Below are 25,761 nucleotides of genomic sequence, written 5' to 3'. Positions count from 1 at the left end.
ACCCCATGGACTGGGGCCTCCAAGCTCCTCTGTCCATGGAATCTTCCAGGCAAGAATACTTGAACAGGTTGCCATTTCCTACTCCAGAGGACCTTCCCAACCCAGGGATCAAACCCACGTCTCTTGCATCTCCTACATTGGCAGGCGGATTTTTTACCACTGTGCTGTCTGGGAAGCAATAATAGGATTAATGGATTGGAAAGGTAACAGGAGTTCAGGTTCCTAATGACATCACAGAGCCACCAGCCAGGCCTCGTACAGCCAAAAATTAATAATTAGTTCAGACTGAGAAAATAAGAATATATCGAGCTCAAATACCAAACACGAGTAAAGTCAGCTACAAAGTTAATAGGAAATAATATTTCTCCCAAGGACACTCTGCAGCTATAAAATGTCATAACAAACCCCTTCTTTGAGTGACTATGATTTTCTTATTCTGAGAAACTTTGTTTCCTAAAATCATAATCTATCACAAACTTTGTCTGAAATTAGATCACTAAGGATGAAACGTCCCACTCTTGCCTGGGGGATCTACATTATTTTGACAGAAAGAAGCAGCCTTGATTCACAACCAACGTGCTGAACTTCAGAGAAGAAACAACATTCCATATCTCCCTCCTAACTTTGTTACGAAAGCAATAGGACTCTGGTCCATGTCTCAGTCCAGACCTGACGTTGATCCATCTACACACAACTTTGTTTTATACCAAAACAGTATATCAAAATACTGTATCACTTAAATTTCACCAAAACGTCACTCCTCCCCAAAACTCTATAATAGCTCCATCTTCTCCTTTTGTGAGAATTAGTTTCGACTGAAAAAATAAAAATTATTCAGGCTGAAATAACTTCAGGCACTAATAAAGTCAGCTACAAAGTTAGCCCCGTGGTCCCCCTGGTGAGCAGTCTCCCTCAGTGCAGTGAGTCAACAGACACCAGTAAAGGCTCATCTCTCAAGGTCCTGGGCTAATTGGGCTAGAACAGCAGTCTAGATCCAGGTTTCTTGTCACACAAAAAACAAAATCACTGCTTTCAATTCTTTCTACTGAAGCAAAATGATGCTAGGAGGTAACACAGATAAAATGTATCTGCTTCATATGTCACGTTTAACTGAAATTCCAAATGTTTAATAGGGTAAAGATGTCAGTTTTTAAAAACACAGATACACAAATTTGTGTGTACACAAATACACACAAACTTTAAAACAAAGTTATATTTATGACTATTGGGTGATACAGCCTTCTGTAACAATATATAAAATGCAAAACCATAAAAGGGAATATTATTAATAATAAATTTTACAATAAAGACATCATAAAGTAAGTATGATTGATAGGTTGAGATAAAATATAAAAACATATGTAATATTATAATATCTATAAGGAGACAAAAAATTTTTAATGTTATGTGCTACTATGAAGGGTACTCCAGCACCCTTGCCTGGAAAATCCCATGGATGGAGGAGTGTTATAGACTCCTCCATGGGGTCGCAAAGAGTTGGACACAACTGAGCAACTTCACTTCACTTCACTATGAAGTCAGCACGGAATGGTTTCTGGTCATATAATTTGGTACAATATTTCTGAAAAACACTGGAAATATCTTAAGACTTTTAAAAAGTCATCATTTTTCTCCTACTAATTCAACTTCTAACATCTCTAAGTATTTTTAAATGCACACTACAATTTATAGAGCATTAAAACATGTCTACATGTCCTACAAAACAAAGTAATTACACTGTTTATATTGTGGCATAATATAATGCCATTAAATCATTTATAATAAAAAAGAAAAGGTAGAGAAATGTTTATGATATAATGCTATGTGTACAAGAAACTTCTTTAAAATTCTATGCATAATTATCTCCCAATGGAAAGTAAGAAAAAGAAAAATCTGAGTGAGAAATTTTCTGCTTTTTTTTAAAATAATTAATGCCATTTGCAGGGCTTCCCGGGTGGCACAAGTGGTAAAGAACATGCCTACCATCGCAGGAGACATGAGATGCAGGTTTGACCCCTGGGTCAGGAATATTCTTGCCTGGAGAATTCCATGGATAAAGGAGCCTGGCAGGCTACAGTTCATAGGGCTGCAAAGAGTCGGACACAACTTATCATGCAATGCCATTTGGAAAAACAGAAGGAAAATACCGTATTGACTACGTTCAGGGTTAGAGTCAGATATGAATAAATTTTTGTTTAAAATATATTGTCAGGGAATATCAATAAAGACACAGGGAAAAAAAAACAAGTAGAAATTTGGGGTTTGACAGTAAAACAACTGAAATGAAAACACAAAAAAACATGCTCAACAGCAGAGTTTAACTGGCAAAAGAAAGAATGAATTTAATAATAAATCATTAGAAATTATCCACTCTGAAGAAAAGGGGGAAAAGATAAAGTAAAAGAGACTCAGAGACCTTTAGGATACCATCAACTAAACCAGGGTACTTAAATACAGAGGAAAGTCTTCAAACTGAAAGAAAATTATATGAAATATTAATTTTAACTCAAGCGAGATGTAGGTGATTGCTATTTGCTTTTCTTATTTTTAATAAGCATGTTTAAACAAATATATACATTTAAAACTTAAAAAATAAAAGTCAGCTGCATAAAAACAATAATTATAAAAGGAATTATAAGACTTAGAACATACAAAGAACATACATGTTTGTATGATGATAGCACAGATAGCCAAAAGAAGGGATAAACAGAGTTCTATTGAAGCAAAGTTTCAATTTGTATTGAATTTCAGTTAGTATTAATATGAAGTATGTTGCTATAAAACGAGATATATATTCTAATGCCTAAATTACACTTGGAGCAACCACTTAGCAAATGATTTTTTTAAATTCTTAAACAATAAAGCAGTAATGAAAAAAACTTCATTAAAATTGGGCAAAGTATCTGAATATACATTTCTCCTAAAAGTATATATGCAAGTTGTTTATAAGTACATGAAATATATTCTGTATCATTAGCCACAGCATATGCAAATCAAAACCACAATGAGATACCACTTCAAACTCACTAGGATGGCAATAATCCAAAAGTGTTGATAAGGATATGGAGAAATTGGAATCCTTACACACTGATGGTGGGACATAAATACGGTGAAACTGCTTTGGAAAACAGCCTGGAAGTTCCTCAAAAAGTTACAGGGAATTACCATTTGATCTAGCAGTTACATTCCTAGCCATATACCCAAGAGAAATGAAAATACATATCCGTATAAAAATTTTTATGTGAATGATTATAGCAGTTTTATTCCTAATAGCCAACAGGTGGAAAAAAATCAAATGTCCATCAACTGAAAAATGGATAAACAAAATGTGGTGTATATATATTGACCTACCTACAGTAGGTATATACAATTGGGTATATATCATGTGCGTGTGTTAGTCGCTAGTCATGTCTGAATCTTTGCGACCCCATGGACTGTAGCCCACCAGGCTCCTCTATCCATGGCAAGAATACGGGAGTGGATTGCCATTTCCTTCTCCAGGGCATTTTCCTGACCCAGGATCGAACCCGAGTCTCCTGTATTGCAGGCAGATTCTTTACCATCTGAGCTATACGTGTTGCAACACGGAGACTATACACTGTATGATTACATGCATATGAAATATCCAGAATGGGCAAATCAACAGAGGCAGAGAGTATATGAGTGGTTGTCTAAAGCAGAAAGGACTAGGGAAACAGGGTCTGGCTACTGTTAGACGCGGTCTTTCTTTCTGGGATGATGAGTTGTTTAGTCACTAAGTTGTGTCTGACTCTTTTGCAACCCCATGGACTATAGCCCACCAGTCTCCTCTGTTCATGGGATTCTCCAGGCAAGAATACTGGAGTGGGTTGCCATTTCCTTCTCCTGGGGATGTTCCCAACCCATGGATCAAAGTCGCGTCTCCTGCATTGGCAGGTGGATTCTTAACCACTGAGTCACCAGGGAAGTTCTCCAGGATGATGAGAATATTCTAAAATTGATGTGGTAATGGTTGCATAACTCTATTTCCATAGTAAAAAAAAATTTTTTAATCACTGAATTGTACACTTTTTTAAAAAGTACACATTGTATGGAAAATGAAAATTTTAATTTAAAAAAAAGGATTAAGATGGTACTATAAAACACTTATTTAACATAAAAGAAGGCACTAAATGAACAGGGGAACCAGACAGCCACACAGCATATAGAAAACAAATAGCTGATATACTCTAGTCTTATCAATAGTCACATTATAAATATAAATTTATTAAACAGTCCAATCAAAAGGCAGAGATTATCAGATTGGATAAAGAAACATGATCCAATTATATGCTCTCTAAAAGAAATATACTCTATATTCAAAGCCTCAAATAGATTGAATGCAAAAGGATAAAAAAAGAAAAACAGATCATATAAACAATAATATAAAAGTGATGGAGTGACTTTATTAATATCAGATAAAATTTATTTTAATATCCAATTGATCTATTAGTTTGGAAAGTTCCATATAAGTGATTCAAATGTCAGAGGGTTCAGGCCAAAGGACAGAAGATTGAAGCCAAGGGACAGAGAGGACAAAGCTAATAAAAAGAAAAGGGATTTACCAAAGGAAAGGGAAGGATTAGGAACATTTAGGATTCTGGTTCCTTATCTCGGGGTGTGACTGGAGACAGTGACTGCTTTTTAGTAGCAATAAAACTTAACTCACACTGGACTTTCCAGGTGGCGCTAGTGGTAAGAAAAAAAAAAAAACACTCTCCAACACAGGTGTTTTTAAGACGGGAGTTCAATCCCTAGGTTGGGAAGACAGGAGGAGCCAGTATTGTGGATCAACCCACTCCAGTATTCTTGCCTGGAGAATCCTATGGACAGAGAAGCCTGGCAGGCTATAGTCCATAGGGTCATAAAGAGTAGGACAAGACTGAAGCAAGTTAGCGTGCACGCACACACACACACACACACACACACACACACACTGACAAACTTTCTCTTCTTGATCTAATTCTAATTAAGTTCCTTTGAGCTTTTTTTCCAGCTAGGCCTTGACTTTTGGGCTTCTCTATTCATCAATGAATTGTCCAGTTTTAGAAAGAGCCCAGCTAAATTGGGCTTCCCAGGTGGCGCTAGTGGTAAAGAACCCGCCTGCCAATGCAGGACACATAAGATATGTGAGTTGGATCCCTAGGTCAGGAAGATTCCCCTGGAGGAGGGCATGACAACCCACTCCAGTATTCTTGCCTGAAGAATCCCTTGGACAGAAGAGCCTGGCAAGCTACAGTCCACAGGGTCTCAGAAGAGTCAGACACAATGAAGCAACTTAGTATGCACACAGGTACCAACTAAATCAGTTTAACCAGAAATCCCACCTTTGACATCTGATTACCCTTAATTGACTAATCACTCTGGCCTGCCTTTACCACAAACGCTGTTAGACTGGTTTAGCCAGGATTCCCCCATACCCCAGATGTTTTCTCTTTGTAATTTTCCATTCACTGACCCCCTCCTACCCTGTTCCTTGATTATATTTTCCCCCTTTTCCTTATTGCATTCAAAGTTGAGCTTAATCTCTCTTCCCTATTTCAAAACTCCATTGTAGTATTCCCTTTTGAATCGTCTGCTTACCATCGTTCACAAAGTGTTTAGAATAATTTTTTCTTGAACAACAACAACACTCATGTGAGTTCCGTAAGCAAGTGTGCTTAGGGAAATACACACAGAGACACACAAAGAACAATTGGCTTATAAATTTACTTTTTAGTATTTCCCTTTTAACAAGTTACCTTACCGCCTGTAATCTCTTAGCATGGTATTCTGCTGCTGAGACATATTTTCCTGGTTTTACCAGCTTATCAGTAATATTTGAAACATACACACCAATTTTAGTCATCTGTGTGGACGTTGTATTTGTAGTTTGCTGGAGCCTTCCTTTCTGAAAAACTGTCTAAAATAAAAACAAAAAAATTAAGTATACACTACACATAAATTGAGTAAAGAGCATATTTTGTACATATTTAATGTACTATTTTTCATTATTTTAATCACCATATAATTCCTTAGAAGATTTTAATTTTAGAGAGCTACACAATATAACCTGTGCTGATTCTGCAGCTTCAAAAATCTATATGGAAAAATAAAACAATTACCTGCGTATCCCTACAAAATGCATTCGGTTTTTCAGGAATCTTTTTAGGTACAGTTTGTGTTCCAGCATTGTGATATTCTATTCCTGTTATTTTATGTCTGAATCCACCAAGAAATGGTTTGTGAAAATCAGATTTTATCATCTCAACAGCTACTTCCTGGTACTGATCAATGCCTGAGGAGATAAAACCAAGTTTAAATGGAAGTTCAACTACAAACAGACTCTAAAATTATTTATCTAAAAGATATCAAATGACAAACCAGTTTGTACTCTGACTGTTATGATCTGAGAGGCTTCAGCTGGTCTAGCTATTCTTCTGACTGGGTATAGATCTGGATGTAAAGAAAACATTTCCACTTGCACAACATCCTGGGGCTTAATTCCATGTTGTAGTAGCGTCTCATGATTTTTAAGAACTGTTCCTAAAAATGAGATAAAATTATAAGAAATATTATGATAAAGAAACAATTATATGTACTCATTTTAAGGAATGTTAAACATCAAAGGTGCCTATATGAATGTATATTGTTTAATTACCAAATAAAAATATTGATGATGTCCATCTCATGCTGTATTGTTAGCATGGAAAACTCCGCAATGGAAAAAATTAAGGTGGTATTCCTGACCAAGAATTCAGCATTAAAAGGAAAGTAAAATTACAACTCTCAAATCATCAGAAATACAAATATACAATAACCATGCAACTATAAACATTTAAAAATTAAAAACGCATTCTATAATATGAGAAAAATCATATTCTAAGCAATGATTCTCTAAAAAGAATCACAATGTGTTATACATTAAGCATGGATCATATCCATATCAGGGAAAGCCTGATTAGTTTAACATACACCCTTCTCTTGAATGCAGAAAAGTATACACTCAGAGTCTAAAGAATCCCTTCTTTTCTGTTTCTATTATCAGAAATTCATATAAATTAATTCATGCCAAGGTGGAGCTAAGCCTGTTTCTTGCTGAAAAAAGGGGGTATGTGATCACTTTATTTTTATGTTTATTGCTTGAACTTATACCTTCAATCCACTGGTTTAGTTCATAAATTCACTGTAAATTTATTTCTATATTTTAAGGTATACAGAAATACATACAATGTTACTGGCTGCTGCTTTGTATAATGACAGAATCTATATCTATCTTTCCAATGTATGTTCATCCTAAATTACAATTAGGAATTTAACATAGCAAAGGGCTGTTTTACTCATTCTTAGAAATATGTCAGATACCACTAGTCTATTTTAGCTATGTTCAAGAAAGCACATTCAAAAATTTTTGAGTTTCAATTTCACCTTAAATTCTTAATTTAATAAAATTAACATTATAGGGATTTTGTGATAGGTTGAATAATGGCCCTAAAATATATCCATGTACTAATTCCCAGAATCTATGAAGGGTAGATTATCCTGAGATGATGATATGACCAGTAGAGAGAGATTTAAATATGCTATGATGCCGGGTTTGAAAATGAGGAAACTCAAGAATGCAAGAAGTACAACTCTAGAAGATGGAAAAGGCAAGGAAACAGATTCTCCCCAGAACCTCCAGAGAGAGAAAATCACTGCTGACACCTTGACTTTATCCAAGCGAAATTGATTTAGGATATTTGGACCCCAGAACTGTAACCAAAATTAATGTGTTGCTTTAAGCCAATAATTTTGTCAATTGTTACAACAGCCATAGAAAATTAATAGAGAATCCTCTTCAAACTAATACAGAGCTCTCTTCATTCTTCTCATTGTTTCTAGAATAGGCATAGCCCCACCAAACCTGAACTTCAGTTCTAGTAGGAGAAAAAAGTACCTATCTTAGAGTATGGTTGGCACAGAATCAAACTCTTTTTTTATTGCTGCTGGCATAAGTCTGTTATCCAGTGGTGATGTGCAGTGCTATGCTGAGCTTTATTGCTCAGTCATGTCTTACTCTTTGCGACCCAATGGACGCCCACCAGACTGCTCTGTCTATGAGGACTCTTCAGGCAAGAATACTGGAGTGGGTTGTCATGACCTCCTCCAAGGGATTTTCCTAACCCGGGGATCGAAGCCTGGTATCCTGCATCGTAGGCAGATTCTTTACCATCTAAGCCACCAGGAAAGCCCAGTGATGCATGGTACTTACACATAAAGACGAAAGGTCATGAAATGCAAAGAAAGAGATCCTTAGGTACCACTGGCCAGCTACTCCAGTCTCAAAACACTCTTCTCCAGTTTTGAATTTCACCTTATAGTTAATGCCAAGCAGTTCCAAATTCCCTTTTTGGAATCATGCCTACAAATTAAGTTCAGACTCTGACATTCATAAGCTGTGGGAATTTGTACAAGTTCCTTAAGCTTTAGCTTCCATCTCCCTTCAAAAAGTTAACAGTAACATCTACCTCAAGGGATTGTTGTGTAGATTGAATGATAGTGTGATAATGTAGATAGAACATTTTGTAAAAGGACTAGCACATGCTGCTGCTGCTGCTAAGTCACTTTAGTCGTGTCTGACTCTGTGCGACCCCATAGATGGCAGCCCACCAGGCTCCCCCGTCCCTGGGATTCTCTAGGCAAGAACACTGGAGTAGGTTGCCATTTCCTTCTCCAATGCATGAAAGTGAAAAGTGAAAGTGAAGTCGCTAAGTCGTGTCCAACTCTTCCCAACCCCATGAACCACAACACGCCAGGCTTTCCTGTCCATCAACAACTCCCAGAGTCCATCCAAACCCATGTCCATTGAGTTGATGATGCCATCCAACCATCTCATCCTCTGTCATCCCCTTCTCCTCCTGCCCCCAATCTTTTCCAGCATCACGGTCTTTTCAAATGAGGCAGCTCTTTGCATCAGGTGGCCCAAGTATTGGAGTTTCAGCTTCAGCATCAGTCCTTCCAATGAATATTCAGGACTGATTTTCTTTAGGATGGAATGGTTGGATCTCCTCGCAGTCCAAGGGACTCTCAAGAGTCTTCTCCTACACCATAGTTCAAAAGCATCAATTCTTCGGCGCTCAGCTTTCTTTATAGTCCAACTCTCACATCCATACATGACCACTGGAAAAACCATAGCCTTGACCAGATGGACCTTTGTTGACAAAGTAATGTCTCTGCTTTTTAATATGCTGTGTAGGTTGGTCATAACTTTCTTTCCAAGGAGTAAGCATCTTTTAATTTCATGACTGCAATCACCATCTGCAGTAATTTTGGAGCCCAGAAAAATAAAGTCAGCCACTGTGTCCACTGTTTCCCCGTCTATTTGCCACGAAGTGATGGGACTGGATGCCATGATCTTCGTTTTCTGAATGTTGAGTTTTAAGCCAACTTTTTCACTCTCCTCTTTCACTTTCATCAAGAGGCTCTTTAGTTCTTCTTCACTTTCTGCCATAAGGGTGGTGTCATCTGCATATCTGAGGTTATTGATATTTCTCCCAGAAATCTTGATTCCAGCTTGTGCTTCCTCCAGCCCAGAGTTTCTCATGATGTACTCTGCATATAAGTTAAATAAGCAGGGTGACAATATACAGCCTTGACGTACTCCTTTTCCTATTTGGAACCAGTCTGTGTTCCATGTCCAGTTTTAACAGCTGCTTCCTGACCTGCATACAGGTTTCTCAAGAGGCAGGTCAGGTGGTCTGGTATTCCCATCTCTTTCAGAATTTTCCACAGTTTATTGTGATGCAAAGCTCATTAAATTAGCTATCATCATCAATATCATCTTCATCAGTATCATCGTTACAGTAACCATTTAAATTTTAGCTTTGTTTCCTCTGTCAAACTTTAATAACCAGTTGTTTGAATACACTGACATCTTACTATTGGAGCACATTCATTATAATAGTTTTCTAAAAATAACCTTGAAATTTCTCTGATTTGGCAAGGAGGAAGAACTTAATAGGTATGGCTTATTACTATTTAGCACTTAGAATTTCCCCCAAAAAAATGTTCTTATTTTTGCCCTAGAAACTTTGTGGCATCTTTTAAGTTAATATGAAAATTTTTAAAAAAACAAAATGTCATGATCTGTATAGGCATAATCTACAGAAACATTTACTGAGCTTTGCCAGTCTGTTTAATTCTATCACAGTTATTAAGACTACAGCCTGTCATGATACAAGGGTAATATAAGGCGTGGTACTCCATATTGCCCACAAAATATAAATAAATTTGAACATCATCAGAACCTAAATTGACCTTAATGTACAGAAGACTGATAGATAAACCATTTTCAGTCCTCTTCTCTTTCTATACATGCTCATTCATCATTTATTTTTCTAACCTCATTTCCTCCTACTCTCCAAAAATAATTTACTTCTAGTACCTCTAAACTTCTTACCATTTCCTCAAAGACCCAGGTTTTCTCACCTCTTTTGGACTTAACACAAGTATTATCACTGTAATTAGATGAAGCTTTCTAGAATCTCCCAGTTTTTTTCTTCCTTGTTCTCACAGATTTTTTTGAGCACATCTTCATTAAAACATTTGCACATTAAAACAAATGCAAAACTACATTTGTGTAGTAACCACTGCATACGTCTTCTTCCTTCCTAGTCTACGAGCAACTTGAAAATAGGGATTTTATTTCATGTTTCTTTCTATCTTTGGTTCTTAGCAAAGTATTTAGAACTTTGTCCTCAGTAATAATTCATTGACTGAAAGAATGTATATAACAGCAGTATAATGTTCAAACAGTAAACATCGAGATATTTAGTTTTACAAATCAAAGATCTTGCTTATTTACATGTTAAGACTAAAGAAGTCTTTGTAAGTTTTATTAGCCTCCAAGCTTACCTGCACATCTTATCTGCAGGACAAAAGCTGGGACACCTAGCAGGGGTGAAAAATGATCCTTCAGGCATCTTAGAACAGTGTCAACTTTAAAGGGAATTACAATTTCCTGGCCCACAGGAAGAAGTATGACTTTTACTGTAGATAAAAAGAGAAAAGAAAGAGTAGTAGTTAAATGCAAGGGTCAGCATCATATAGTATACACACAGATAGAGAATTATGGGACAATTTGTTATCAAAGGAATGCAAGTTGCTTCCGCATGTCTCCCATCATGCCTCCACGATAAGAGTTAGTTTTCATTTTCTAGGAGGAGAAGTGACAAACATTCATTTGCAACGTTTTTGCTTTGAAAATCAATCCATTATCTCAAGAAATAGCATCACTGGTCAATGCCTGCTCCCGCAGCTCCAGCTCAAAGTTCAGCTCTCTCTTCCACTGCCTACTATGAGGATCTGTGCATGTTTGAGATTACCTCCTCACCCAGAATACCATGAGAAATAGGAAATGAGACTAAAATGCTTTTAAAGATTCTTTTAAAATCATTTAAGATTTTTAAAGATTCCCAATATCTGGTACATATTATTCAGATATCAACATAGAGAATATCTCAGAAAAATCAAGCGTTTTTGTGTGGTATTACAAAGGGAGAACCTGAGACCTGAACTTAGAAATGTACATGCTTTGATTACATATTGATAACAGGCATCAGGAAATCAATGCGTATTCATGAAGTTAAGAAAAACCAATAGGGAAATTTTCAGAGAAAATGTTCTTTGACCTTGCAATGACAAAAGATCATCTAAGTCCATTCTTCTTTCCATAATTGATCTATGTCTGTAGCTGGCAGAATGCAAAACAGAAAATCACTGTTTATTATAAATATCTGGAATAACTATGCACAAATCTACTTGTCACAAAAAAATAGACATTATGTGGTTTACTTCTGACTCTAAAATAAAAATCAAGCTACTTACGTGTCAAAAATTGAGAAAAATTGTTACTATAAAATGATTATCTGTTCACAAAATGTAGGAAGGAAATAAAGTACAGAAATTATTATGATGTAAACTGTTTATTTTTACATCTACAAACTTTATATGTTAATAGGGAAGATGTAATAAGTAAGATGGAATGAAGAGTACACATTTCAAACCAAAACAGTTTTGTATATTTCTAGATGCCTGACATGACAGTTCTCATAAAGGTCTGTGAGACATTTATCTGTAATACTAGCATGAAATGTATCAAGGTATTGTTGATGCTAAGGTTCTTTAAGCTTATTTTCACAGCTCTTTCTCAAGAACACTCTTACAGATGTTAAATTATCAGAAGGCTATTTTAATTGTTTCCTGGGTTCAAAGTTCTACAATTAATATATGTTAAACTTTTATTTCCAGATGTTCAAGCTGGTTTTAGAAAAGGCAAAGGAACCAGAGATCAAATTGCCAACATCTGCCGGATCATCGAAAAAGCAAGAGAGTTCCAGAAAAACATCTATTTCCGCTTTATTGACTATGCCAAAGCCTTTGACTGTGTGGATCACAATAAACTGTGGAAAATTCTGAAAGAGATAGGAATACCACATCACCTGACTTGCCTCTTGAGAAACCTATAGGCAGGTCAGGAAGCAACAGTTAGAACTGGACATGGAACAACAGACTGGTTCCAAATAGGAAAAGGAGTATGTCAAGGCTGTACATTGTCACCCTGCTTATTTAACTTATATGCAGAGTACATCATGAGAAACGCTGGGCTGGAAGAAGCACAAGCTGGAATCAAGATTGCCAGGAGAAATAACAATAACCTCAGATATGCAGATGACACCACCCTTAGGGCAGAAAGTCAAGAGGAACTAAAGAGCCTCTTGATGAAAGTGAAAGAGGAGAGTGAAAAAGTTGGCTTAAAGCTCAACATTCAGAAAACAAAGATCATGGCATCTGGTCCCATCACTTCATGGGAAATAGATGGGGATACAGTGGAAACAGTGTCAGACTTTATTTTGGGGGGCTCCAAAATCACTGCAGATGGTGACTGCAGCCATAAAATTAAAAGATGTTTACTCGTTGGAAGAAAAGTTATGACCAACCTAGATAGCATATTTAAAAGCAGAGACATTACTTTGCCAATTAAGGTACGTCTAGTCAAGGCTATGGTTTTTCCAGTGGTCATGTATGGATGTGAGAGTTGGACTGTGAAGAAAGCTGAGTGCCGAAGAATTGATGCTTTTGAACTGTGGTGTTGGAGAAAACTCTTGAGAGTCCCATGGACTGCGAGGAGATCCAACCAGTCCATTTTAAAGGAGATCAGCCCTGGGTGTTCTTTGGAAGGAATGATGCTAAAGCTGAAACTCCAGTACTTTGGCCACCTGAAGCGAAGAGTTGACCCATTGGAAAAGACTCTGATGCTGGGAGGGATTGGGGGCAGGAGGAAGAGGGGATGACAGAGGATGAGATGGCTGGATGGCATCACCAACTCGATGGAAGTGTTTGAGTGAACTCCGGGAGATGGTGATGGACAGGGAAGCCTGGCATGCTGTGACTCATGGGGTCGCAAAGAGTCAGACACGACTGGGGGACTGAACTGAACTGAACTGAACCGAAACTTTTCATGGCAGTGATTTCCTAAGCTTTGGGAAGGGAAACTGTTCAGGAATCTATGAGCCTCAGAAAGTACAGGACCAAGACCACTTCTTTAAAGCACCATGTGTTTGTTATAAACTATAATCATAATTGAAGAAATATCAAAAAATGATGCCCAAATTTATACCAAATAATGAAATTGGGGGATAACAGCATCAATTAGGTATAAATGAGCTTGATTACTTTGTCCTCCTCCTCCTTTATATTCTTTACTTGAGGGATACACCACCCAAGAGCTAATACTTCCCTGGAAGCCACATTTTACCAGCCAGACTAAGCTGCTGTTATTGTTAAGTGATGGCCCATATTCTCCACTCTATGGATGGAAACTTTCTCAAAACTTATGAACAATGAGGAGAAGGAGATGTCAGTTTTACCACCCAAGTAGAATTCTCTGTGTAACCCACCTTCTTGCTGCTCCCCTTCTGCTTTGCTACCAGCAATGTAGTAATAACTTCTAAATGCCATGCCATCAACATTATGTCTTTAATATTAATCCATAATGAAATAAAACAATGACTTTTCTGAAGCTGAATATAAAGTTAACACTAAGAAATATGGAAATACATAAGAGCAACAAGATATATGGAATGAGCACTATAGAAGAAACTAGAAAAATATGGTGTCAAGTTCCCATCCCACCTGTTGCTAGCTATGTAGAATGAATTCCAAAATGGCACACAAAAGAATTACAATTATACTCAAAAATTTCTCCCTAAACATTTAAAGAATCTATTTTATTTGGGAAAAACAGATTAATGATTACTTTAGAATTTATTGATTTTCCTTTATTTAAGGAAAGTAAATACTGCAGCACAGAGGAGAAGCTTCACACAAAATTAAAAGATTCGTGTGGCTCAGCCACAGAATAGGATATGGGAGTGGGAAAGTAATATCAAGTATAAAATAAGTCAACAAGCAAAAAACAAAAACAAAAATCAAGGCAAAAAAAAAAATAGTCTGTCTTCCCTAGGTAATACCTGTTGCTAAAGAATCTTTCGTTGATATTCTCAGAGATTCCTTCACAGCCTTTACTTTTTCCATAAATGTCAGAGACGCTTCTGAATATGGTCTGGCTGACTGCACTACACTCCCAGATTTCGCTAGAGAGCCTCCACCATCTTCAGCTTGTTTAGCTGTCATAACGTCGTCCATGAGTTGCCCGACATCGTTCAGTTCCAGGCTTGAAACGCTCTGGTCACTCAGGTCAACACGTTTTCCACGGCCTCCACTAGATGGATCTAGTTCAGATCCATAGTCTTCAGTTCGATCTGACTCCAGAACCTCTTCCAAGGGAACTGGAATACTGATAGACCCCAGAGCATCCTCTCTTTCTTCTGATGAGTCAACAGCATTCTGAGAATCAGCTTCTTCCTCCTGGTCAGACATTGTCCTGAATTGAAAAAATAAATAAATAAATATATTCACTACACACAAAACTTCTACACCAAATATAAAATTAATTGCTGGTATACAGTATATATATATGTATATATATATACAGTATAATATATATATATATTATATACTTATAATATACTACAATGTGGCTCATTATATATTTAAATATTCTCTTAGTAATGGCATTAGGTAAAAAACATTGGTGAATTTTTAATTAAAACACCACAGAAAGTAAAAATGTATACCAAAAAGAGAACCTCAAAACACAATAAATTTGAGAGAAATCTTCTGTGAAGAAAATAATTTTAAAACATTCTAAAATATACTGTCATCTCTTATTCAATGACCAATCAATTCTTGTGAAAATTTTTTTCAGTAACTTTTTCTAAAATATTCATTTATTTATTTGGCAGCACTGGGTCTTAGTTGTGGCATGTGGGATCTTTTAGCTGTGGCATTCGAACTCTTAGTTGTAGCATGCAGGATCTAGGTCCCCGACCAGGCATCAGACCCAGGCCCTGTGCACTGGGGGCATAGAGTCTCCGCCACTGGATCACCAGTGAGGTCTCTATAACATTTTGTTGTTGTTGTTGTTAACACAAAACTAACATAGGATTTATGCTTCTGCCTTACAATTGAATAGAAGCATCAAGAAACCTGTTATCTCCATATCAACTATATGCTGGAAAGTATACACTGGGCTTCCCCGGTAGCTCATATGGTAAGGAATCTGCCTGCAATGCGGGAGACCTGGGTTCGATCCCTGGGTTGGGAAGACCCTTGGAGAAGGGAATGGTAACCCACTCCAGTATTCCTGCCTAGAGAATTCCATGGACAGACCATGGGGTCGCAAAGAATTGGACACAACTGAGCGACTAACACACACACACACACACTCTATACAGCTTTGCTCTCACAAACTCTAGCAGACGTGTCCAGTGACCTCTGCCCACAAAACACACATCAACAAACAAATGTGGGTTGATCTTGGAGCTCACTAAGGCCTTAGCCACAGCCACCAAGGGCTTTGGCTTGAGAGTCAGTGTGACAGTATACAGAAGGTTGGGCAAGGGTGGGCCAGAGCCTCCCAGAGCCAGGCTTCAGAGGCAGGAGCTGAGCACTGAGGCCCCAGGGTGGCCAGGAGCCTGCCTACAGATGCTGCCAGGAAGAGGGGATGGGAAGGTGGACTTGAGGCTGATTGCTGTGGCAGCAGCACAGGGAAGATTACAACTTGAAACAGTAGTGAGATTGGAAAGCTGTGTTTGGAACTCCTACTTTAAACATAGATCCTTATGCAGAGAAAAATTTTTTTTAAAGAAAAATTAAAAAAACAAAAGAATACCTAGAATAAAAATGTATACTTGTTGAATTTAATGAATACAGCATTAAAGCTGAAGAGACAATCAGTAAACTGAAAGATAAATGAAAAGATTTTATGTAGAATATTGCAAAGAGATATGATATGAAAAATATGAGAGATTAAGGGCCATGAAAAAAAGAAAGAAACAAAGTCTAGCATATATTTCTAAGCATTTATTAATATCTTGCTTTGAGCTAAGAATAGCTTTGTACTATTAAAATAAAAAACAAAAAAGAGTGTAAAACAGAGACTGCCTGTGGCCTGTGAAGCCCTTTTCAGAAAAAGTCTTCCAGCCCCTGATCTGGCATATGGCAAATTGGAGTCCTAGAAGAAAACAAAGAAAGAAAATATTTTAAAAGCTAATGGCCGAAAAAATTTTTAAACTAATTAAAAATATGAATCTACAGGTCCAGGAAGCACAATATAAAAATATACCTAACAAGATAAATAGAAATAATTCATAGCAATGTTATATAACATTGCCATAATTATGTATATAGTTATGTGTTATAACTAAATTACAGAATAACAAAGACAAGATCTGAAAAACAAACAGTGATAGAGGACATATCATCTTCTTTTTGAGTCATATTAATCTGGCAGCATTAATGAAAAGGATAGAAAAATGAAATCATTACAAATTTCTCATCAGAAAAATAGAAGTCAAGGCAATAATGGACTAATTAAAAGAAGGAAAATACCAACCCAGAACTGTACACCCAGCAAAACTACCTTTAAAGGAGAAAAACAGAAACATTACAAGCAAGTTATCACCAAGATATCTGCTGCAAAGGAACTTTTACAGGATATGCTTGAGGAGGAGTAAAACGGGCCAAGTGTAAGTCTGAAGTGCAAGAAGGAAACGCAAACAAATAAATCATAAACCCATGGGTAAACCTGGGCTTCCCTGGTGGCTCAGAAGTTAAAGCGTCTGCCCCCAATGAGGGAGATCCCGGTTCGATCCCTGGGTCGGGAAGATCGTCTGGATGAAGGAAATGGTAATCCACTCCAGCATTCTTGCCTGGAAATTCCCATGGACGGAGGAGCCTGGTAGGCTACAGTGCACGGGTCACAAAGAGTCAGACACGACGGGGCGACTTCACCACTACTATGGGTGAAAGAGAAGTCGCTCAGTCGTGTCCGACTCTTTGCGACCCGTGGACTGTAGCCTACCAGGCTCCTCCGTCCATGGGATTTTCCAGGCAAGAGTGCTGGAGTGGATTGCCATTTCCTTCTCCAGGGGATCTTCCAGACCCAGGCATCGAACCCGTGTCTCCCACATTGCGGGCAGACGCTTTACCGTCTGAGCCACCAGGAAAGCCTAAGTAAATACTGTCAACACAAAATAAAAATAGCCGAAAATTAAAATATGAGACAATAATAACAGGTAACTGGGAAGGGAAAGATGAGAATAAACTATTATCAATTCCTTATACTGTTTACAAAATTGAGATATGATAGTCTTAATCCTAGATACTGTTAAATTAAATATGCATAGTTAAATTTCAAGAACCAATAAACGAACTGAAATAAAGTTTTAAAATTCCAGAAAATTAAGGAGGAAAAAAATGAAATGAGACAAAGTTGAACAAGTTTTTAAGAAGTTTAAGAAAACTCTTTAGGCTGTCACCCATACACACACAAAATCTTCCTTTGGATTTTTTTTTTTTTCCTCCTATAACAAAGTTTAGTTCCCTGATTAGAAAGAAAGCAGCATAAAGAAGGCTTAACTCCTAGCAACATAATTATTTGCCCTTTTTGGAGAATCTGAGGTAATGCTTTCTATCTGGTGGGTCATTCTCCCTACAAAAAATGGCCAATATGGCATCTTCTAAATGGCAATAGTAACAAATCAATAACTTCTGCTATTCAAAAAAGACAACTAGAAGAATCAAGTCAAACCATATACTCAGATGTAATTTTTTGCAAAACTCATATTTCATAAAAGACTCATATCCAGAATATATGGGGGCATCCCTCGTGGCTCAGATGGTAAAGAATCCACCTGCAGTGCAGGAGACACGCACTAGGTCAGGAAGATCCCCTGGAGAAGGGAATGGCTACCCACTCTAGCATTCTTGCCTGGGAAATTCCATGGACAGAGGAGACACAGTCCATGGAGTCACAAAGAGTTGGACATGACTAAGCGACTAACCACGAGCATGATCCAGAATAAATACAGAATTCTCAAAACTCAATAGTAAGGAAAAAAAAAAACCAGTGGAAAAAAATGAATAAAAGATTTAAACAGATCAGTCACCAAAGAATATACACAAAAACACAAAGAAGCAGGGCCAGGACAAGACTGAGACAAATGAGGCATCTGCTCTGCCCTATATGTATTTTTGTGCCTGAGAATAAATGCCACCTAAAATTTTCAATCTAATTGCCTCAGTTTCCTCACTGTAATCCTGACCCCAAGGACAACCACATGAAAAGATGCTCCATATCATTAGTCAGTGGAGAAATGAAACTTCAAAACACAATGAGATTCCAAATTATTCCAAAAATAATTTCAGCCCAACAATAACCAGTGAGTATAAATATGAGTGGAAAACTCTTGTATCTTGATAGTGAAAATGAAAATGGATATAGCATTTGAGGTAACCGTCAGCTTTCTTGTAAAATTAAACACATATTAATCATATGACCCAGCAATTCTGTATCCTTTACTCACGTGGAATGAAAAACTACAATCACTCAAAATGTCCATATGCGTGCGTGCTCAGTCGTGTCCGATTCTTTGCGACCCCATGGACTGTAGCCTGCCAGGCTCCTCTGTCCATGGGATTCTCCAGGCAAAAATACTGGAGTGGGTTGCCATGCCCTCCTCCAGAGGATCTTCTCCACCCCAGGATCAGCTGAACTCTGATCTCCAGCAGCTCCTGCATTGAGGCCGATTCTTTACCCCTGAGGCACCAAGGAAGCCCCAACACAAAAGTTATTAAAGGTTTTATTTTTAATCACCAAAGACAGGAAACAATACAAACATTCCTTAGCTGAGGAATGAATAAACGTACTATGATGCATTCATAAAATGGAATATACCCCATCAATAAAAAGGAATAAACCACTGATACAACAACATGGGTGACTCTCCAGTGAATTATGCTAAATTAAGAAGCCAGTTCTAACGGCTACTTACTGTATGGTTCCCTTAGGTGGAAAAAACAAAGCTCTTGGTTCGAAAGCTCTAGAATTCTCTGGGTAAAGTAGAAAGTGAGCCCGGTACACAGCAGGTAAGGATAACTGAAGAAAGAGGAAGACCACTTCAGACTGTTAAGTAGCAAGGAAACTTACAAAGAGGATTGACTTGGACAGCCTAAAGAGAGTAAATCTCAACATCCACCGCCAAAATTCTAAGAGTTTATGAGACCTTAACTGGGTTCAGCCATAGTATACACTTTCGTTGGTCTCAGTAACACATCCCTTATTGAGGAGCAATGGGGGAAGGTACATTCCAAAGACTGGAGGGGGAAAGAGTCTCCAACTGCCCACTTGGGTAGTGAGTAAACCCCCGGTCATGTCCTTTCAATGACTTCCAACAAAAGCACATGCCACTATATACAATGTTACAGACACAACTACATATTTGTATATGCTCAGAACACTCTGGAAGGTGAACTGGAGGGCAGGGAGTTGGGGAACATGGGTGGAAGGCAGATTTTCACTGTTCATTCTCTTTACTGTTTAAACTTTTAATCATTCTCTTTACTGTTTGAACTTTTTCTTTACTGTATTATTATGTATTCAAGCGTAAATGTTATCATCTTTTAAAAACTGTTTAAAAAGAAAAAATACTCTGACTGCATACAAAAACGTTCCCCTTTCACCTACAATGTATATTTCGTTGCTATATCTAAGCTTAAGTAGTAAGACAAGGATCCAGCTTTCAGTTCAGTTCAATTCAGTCGCTCAGTCATTTCCGACTCTTTGCGACTCCATGAATTGCAGCACGCCAGGCCTCCCTGTTCATCACCAACTCCCAGAGTTCACCCAAATCCACGTCCATCTAGTTGGTGATGCCATCCAGCCATCTCATCCTCCGTCGTCCCCTTTTCCTCCTGCCCCCAATCCCTCCCAGCATCACAGACTTTTCCAAAGAGTCAACTCTTCGCATGAGGTGGCCAAAGTACTGGAGTTTCAGCCATAACATCACTCCTTCCAAAGAACACCCAGGACTGATCTCCTTTAGAATGGACAGGTTGGATCTCCTTGCAGTCCAAGGGACTCTCAAGACTTTTCTCCAACACCACAGTTCAAAAGCATCAATTCTTCGGCGCTCAGCTTTCTTCACAGTCCAACTCTCACATCCATACATGACTACTGGAAAAACCATAGCCTTGACTAGATGGACCTTTGTTGGCAAAGTAACGTCTCTGCTTTTCAATATGCTATCTAGGTTGGTCATAACCTTCTACCACATAGCCTTGTTGCGTTTTTAAATTTTTTAAGAGGTGCAGCAAAGACCTTAGATGGAGAGAAGTGAAAGAGGAGAGTCTGGAAGCGCTGCTGCTGCTGCTGCTGCTAAGTCGCTTCAGTCGTGTCCGACTCTGTGCGACCCCATAGACGGCAGCCCACCAGGCTCCCCCGTCCCTGGGATTCTCCAGGCAAGAGTACTGGAGTGGGTTGCCATTTCCTTCTCCAATGCATGAAAGTCAAAAGTGAAAGTGAAGTCCCTCAGTCGTATCCGACTCTTAGCTACCCCAGTGACTGCAGCCTACCAGGCTCCTCCGTCCATGGGATTTTCCAGGCAAGAGTACTGGAGTTGGGTGCCATTGCCTTCTCCGTCTGGAAGCACGCTACTTACTAAAAACTGTAAATGGCCACAAAGATGGCTAAACGGTTTCTAATACGAAACCTGGGTTGCACACACGTCTTGCTTCTCTATTATTAACCATGATAAGCACTTGGGGTTGGAGGTGAGGTAACCTCCTAGACTAATGCTGCTACTTCCATTCCCAAATTATAGATCCGGAGCCAGAAAAGGAACCAAGTGATGGGATGCTTTGCACAGTTTTTTAGGCAAAGGTGGAACATTCCGGACTGGCCAGTCCCCATGGCCCAGTCTGCTTCACCCCTCACAGAGCCCTCAGAGTCCGGCGCCTTAGCCACCCGCTCAGAGTTGGTCTAGGGATCGGGCCAGTAGAGGGCAGCCAGAACCTATCCTCCTACCTGACCAACAAACGCAGTTACTCGAGTGGAAGCGGTTCCCCCGGCTCCTAGAAAGCAGAGTCCACATCTGCCGAATTCTGTTACCGGCCGTTTCCTAGCAACGGTCCTGGTACCACCCCCTCCCACTAGGACACAGTTCCCGCGAGAAGAGGCGGTGCCCGCGCTGGAAGGGTGGGGGTTTGGGGGAAGACAGGGAGGAGGGGCGGAGACAGGGAGGAGGGGTGGAGCCAGGGAGAGAAGGGGCGGAGAGAGGGACTGAGGCCGAGGGAGGGGCGGGGTGAGGGAGCGAAGGGGTTTGTTACTTACTCATACTTTAATGTGTTGGAGAAGGAAATGGCAACCCACTCCAGTGCTCTTGCCTGGAGAATCCCAGGGACGGAGGAGCCTGATGGGCTGCCATCTATGGGGTCGCACAGAGTCGGACACGACTGAAGTGACAACAGCAGCAGCATTACCTAGATACTAAACTGGTTCTGACAGTAACCACTCTCTTAGATGTCTTTTCATACTTGTGATATGGCACGATTCTCCAAAACAAATACTGACATCAATCTGCCCTTTATGAAAAATCAAGGTTAGAGGAAATATAACTATGAAATGAAGTGAAGACCTAGGCAGGTACAATAGCAGGTGCCTACTTGCTTTTGTTAAACTTGGAACTTGGCTCTTGCTTCCCTGGCAGCCAAAGACAAAAGGGAGATAGGCGCTATTAAATAATTCCTCTTTTAAGTCTGAAGAAGCAAAGCTATTGTTAATCACTGGATTATAAAAGAATTATTTTCTATCACTATAAATTCCTTCAATTGAACTTATAGGTTTTTAAAGAAGCACATATCATCGAGGGAAAGGATCAATTTTATTTCTAATGTAAATTTAGCAAAAAATACCTCATGTGCTTCATAATAGCTAGCATTTATTGTGTTATTTGTTGCTAAATACTTTACCTATACTTCTAATTTAATTTTTACAAAGATTTTATTAAGGAAGAACTGCAATCAGCTTCCTTTTTCTAAGAAGGAAACTAAGGCCCAGAGATGTTTGCTAGAGGAGCCAGAAATAAACCCAAGCAGTCTGACAGCACAACCTCCATTTTAAACCACTATTCTATGCTGCCTTTGACATAACACTGTTTATATTTTAAAAGGATGTAAGATTACATATGACCCAGATAATCATAATGGTGTGATCACTCACCTAGAGCCAGACATCCTGGTTTGTGAAGTCAAGTGGGCCTTAGGAAGCATCACTATGAACAAAGCTAGTGGAGGTGATGGAATTCCAGTTGAGCTATTTCAAATCCTAAATGATGATGCTGTGAAAGTGCTGCACTCAATATGCCAGCAAATTTGGAAAACTCAGCAGTGGCCACAGGACTGGAAAAGGTCAGTTTTCATTCCAATCCCAAAGAAAGGCAATGCCAAAGAATGCTAAAACTACTGCACAATTGCGCTCATCTCACACGCTAGTAAAGTAATGCTTAAAATTCTCCAAGCCAGGCTTCAGCAATAGGTGAACCGTGAACTTTCAGACATTCAAGCTGGTTTTAGAAAAGGCAGAGGAACCAGAGATCAAATTGCCAACATCCACTGGAAAAGCAACAGAGTTCCAGAAAAACATCTATTTCTGCTTTATTGACTATGCTAAAGCTTTTGACTGTGTGGATCACAATAAATTGTGGAAAATTCTTCAAGAGATGGGAATACCAGACCACCTAACCTGCCTCTTGAGAAACCTGTATAACTGGACATGGAACAACAGACTGGTTCCAAATAGGAAAAGGAGTACGTCAAGGCTGAATATTGTCACCCTGCTTATTTAACTTCTATGCAGAGTACATCATGAGAAACGCTGGGCTGGATGAAACACAAGCTGGAATCAAGATTGCCGGGAGAAATATCAATAAGCTCAGATATACAGATGACACCACCCTTATGGCAGAAAGTGAAGAACTAAAGAGCCTCTTGATGAAAGTGAAAGAGGAGAGTGAAAAAGTTGGCTTAAAATTCAACATTCATAAAACTAAGATCATGGCATCCGGTCCCATCACTTCATGGCAAATAGATGGGGAAACAGTAGCTGACTTTATTTTTGAGGGCTCCAAAATCACTGCAGATGGTGATCGCAGCCATGAAATTAAAAGATGCTTACTCCTTGGAAGGAAAGTTATGACCAATCTAGACAGCATATTAAAAAGCAGAGACATTACTTTGTCAACAAAGGTCCGTCTAATCAAGGCTATGGTTTTTCCAGTGATCATGTATGGATGTGAGAGCTGGACTCTAAAGCTGAGCGCCGAAGAATTGATGCTTTTGAACTGTGGTGTTAGAGAAGACTCTTGAGAGTCCCTTGGACTACAAGCAGATCCAACTAGTCCATCCTAAAGGAGATCAGTCCTGGGTGTTCATTGGTAGGACTGATGTTGAAGTTGAAACTCCAATACTTTGGCCACCTGATGTGAAGACCTGACTCATTTGAAAAGACCCTAATGCTGGGAAAGATTGGGGGCAGGAGGAGAAGGGGATGACAGAGGATGAGATGGTTGGATGGCATCACCGACTCAATGGACATGGCTTTGGATGGACTCCGAGAGTTAGTGATGGACAGGGGGGCCTGGCGAGCTTCGGTTCATGGGGTCGCAAAGAGTCGGACACAACTGAGCAACTGAACTGATGGAGGCAATCTTATACAACTCAGTTTTACAATATAAGCCTAACTTAATTGGTAGGCTTCCCAGGTAGTCTACATAGGTTGCAAAGCACATCAAAATCACACACATACACATACATATATTTGTGTGTGTGTGTGTGTGTGTGTGTGTATATATATATATATGAGCTTCCCTGGTGGCTCAGATGATAAAGCGTCTGCCTGCCGTGCAGGAGACCCAGGTTCGATCCTTGGGTTGGGATGATCCCCTGGAGAAGGAAATAGCAACCCACTCCAGTACTCTTGCCTAGAAAATTCCATGGACTGAGGAGCCTGGTAAGCTACAGTCCATGGGACCGCAGAGTTGGACAGGACTGAGCGACTTCACTTTCACTTTCATGTATATATACACACACATAGATACACAAGTATATGATTGTTTGGTTATACAAAATAAATGTAAATGCAAGCTGAAAATAACCAATCAGAAAAAAGACCCTCAGTTCTGGAGATGGAAAGGTAATTCAAAATACCATTTTCCATTTTACTTTTCACAATAAATCTATGCAGTTTTCTCAGGATTTATTGCCCAAAATAACTTACCACTGTTTCTTGTGAAATAGGAATCCGCTTTTATCTCAGCCTTTATTTATTCAATAAACATTTCTTTTAGTTTTACAAAGATGCCATCTAGTGGCTTTATGAAATCAAGCATTTCCAAATATTCCCATTGTTATGTCAGGCTAAAATACAGTTTGATGTAAATGATTGAATTAGAGAAAAAAAGCATTACAAGAATTTAGGCCAAGGACCTGAAAATTATTCTTTGGAAATTACCATTATGAACTGAATTTGGATCATAATACCTTCATGAGCTTAAGAGGCTAGAAATACATAGTCCCTTTTCTGAAACCTTAAGGGACAGATGTGTTTGAAATCTGGTTCTTTCAGATTTTTGGTGTGCTCAGTTGTGTCTGATTCTTGGGGCCCTATGGACTGCAGCCCGCCAGGCTCCTCTGCCAATGGAGTTTTCCAGGCAAGAATACTGGAGTGGGGTTCCATTTCCTACTCTATTTTGAATGGTAATATGAATATATACTGGGCTTCCCTGGTGGCTCAGATGGAAAAGAATCTGCCTGCCATGCAGGATACCCAGATTCGATCCCTGGGTCGGGAAGATCCTCTGGAGAAGGGAATGGCAACACACTCCAGTATTCCTGACTGAAATATTCCATGGACAGAGGAGCCTGGTGGCGGGCTACAGTCCACAGGGTAGCAAAGAATCAGACACAACTGAGTGACTAAAACACACACAGATATATACTGTATATTCTCTAAAACGTTCAACGGGTCTGGGGAAATACTCCCGAATCAAATATATTAATACTTCTGTGGCAAAATATATTCATAATCACATTAAAGTGGCATAAAGACCATAAACAGCCTCCTATCAATGCAATCAGGTTTTACTTGCAAATGAGTTATGAAAAAACTTTCCATTTTTAAAAATTTTTGTAGTTTATAATTTAGACAGGGAATTTACCCTAAGAAAATGAATTAAGCCTCCTTTTCTTATTGAAGAAGTTAAATGAAATGTTCTATCATAATAGTAATGTTTATCTTTAAAAATGGCTAAAATGTTCACTTGA

At 38.7% G+C, this 25,761-nt stretch overlaps 1 protein-coding gene across 3 annotated transcripts in view; it reads right to left on the bottom strand.

Moving 5' to 3' along the window:
- Positions 1 to 21,646, bottom strand: part of IQUB (IQ motif and ubiquitin domain containing) — an 82,015-nt gene extending 60,369 nt beyond the window's left edge. Inside the window, exons 1-7 of one of the 3 annotated variants that reach the window (XM_005893444.2) lie at positions 21,467 to 21,646; positions 19,437 to 19,540; positions 14,511 to 14,923; positions 10,894 to 11,028; positions 6,382 to 6,543; positions 6,123 to 6,295; positions 5,765 to 5,920 (exon numbers count right to left, since the gene is read on the bottom strand). In XM_005893444.2, the coding sequence (XP_005893506.1) occupies positions 5,765 to 5,920; positions 6,123 to 6,295; positions 6,382 to 6,543; positions 10,894 to 11,028; positions 14,511 to 14,919 (1,035 nt within the window). In that variant the 5' untranslated portion in view covers positions 14,920 to 14,923; positions 19,437 to 19,540; positions 21,467 to 21,646. The remainder of the gene's footprint in view (positions 1 to 5,764; positions 5,921 to 6,122; positions 6,296 to 6,381; positions 6,544 to 10,893; positions 11,029 to 14,510; positions 14,924 to 19,436; positions 19,541 to 21,466) is intronic. The other 2 variants (XM_070369304.1, XM_070369303.1) reach the window with 2 other exon arrangements.
- Between the last annotated feature and the right edge of the window lie 4,115 nt (positions 21,647 to 25,761).

This window comes from Bos mutus, chromosome 4 (assembly GCF_027580195.1).
Source record: "Bos mutus isolate GX-2022 chromosome 4, NWIPB_WYAK_1.1, whole genome shotgun sequence".
Lineage (NCBI taxonomy): Eukaryota > Metazoa > Chordata > Mammalia > Artiodactyla > Bovidae > Bos > Bos mutus.
The sequence above is the reverse complement of the archived record's forward strand: the minus strand, read 5'-3'. Positions and strand labels throughout refer to the sequence as shown.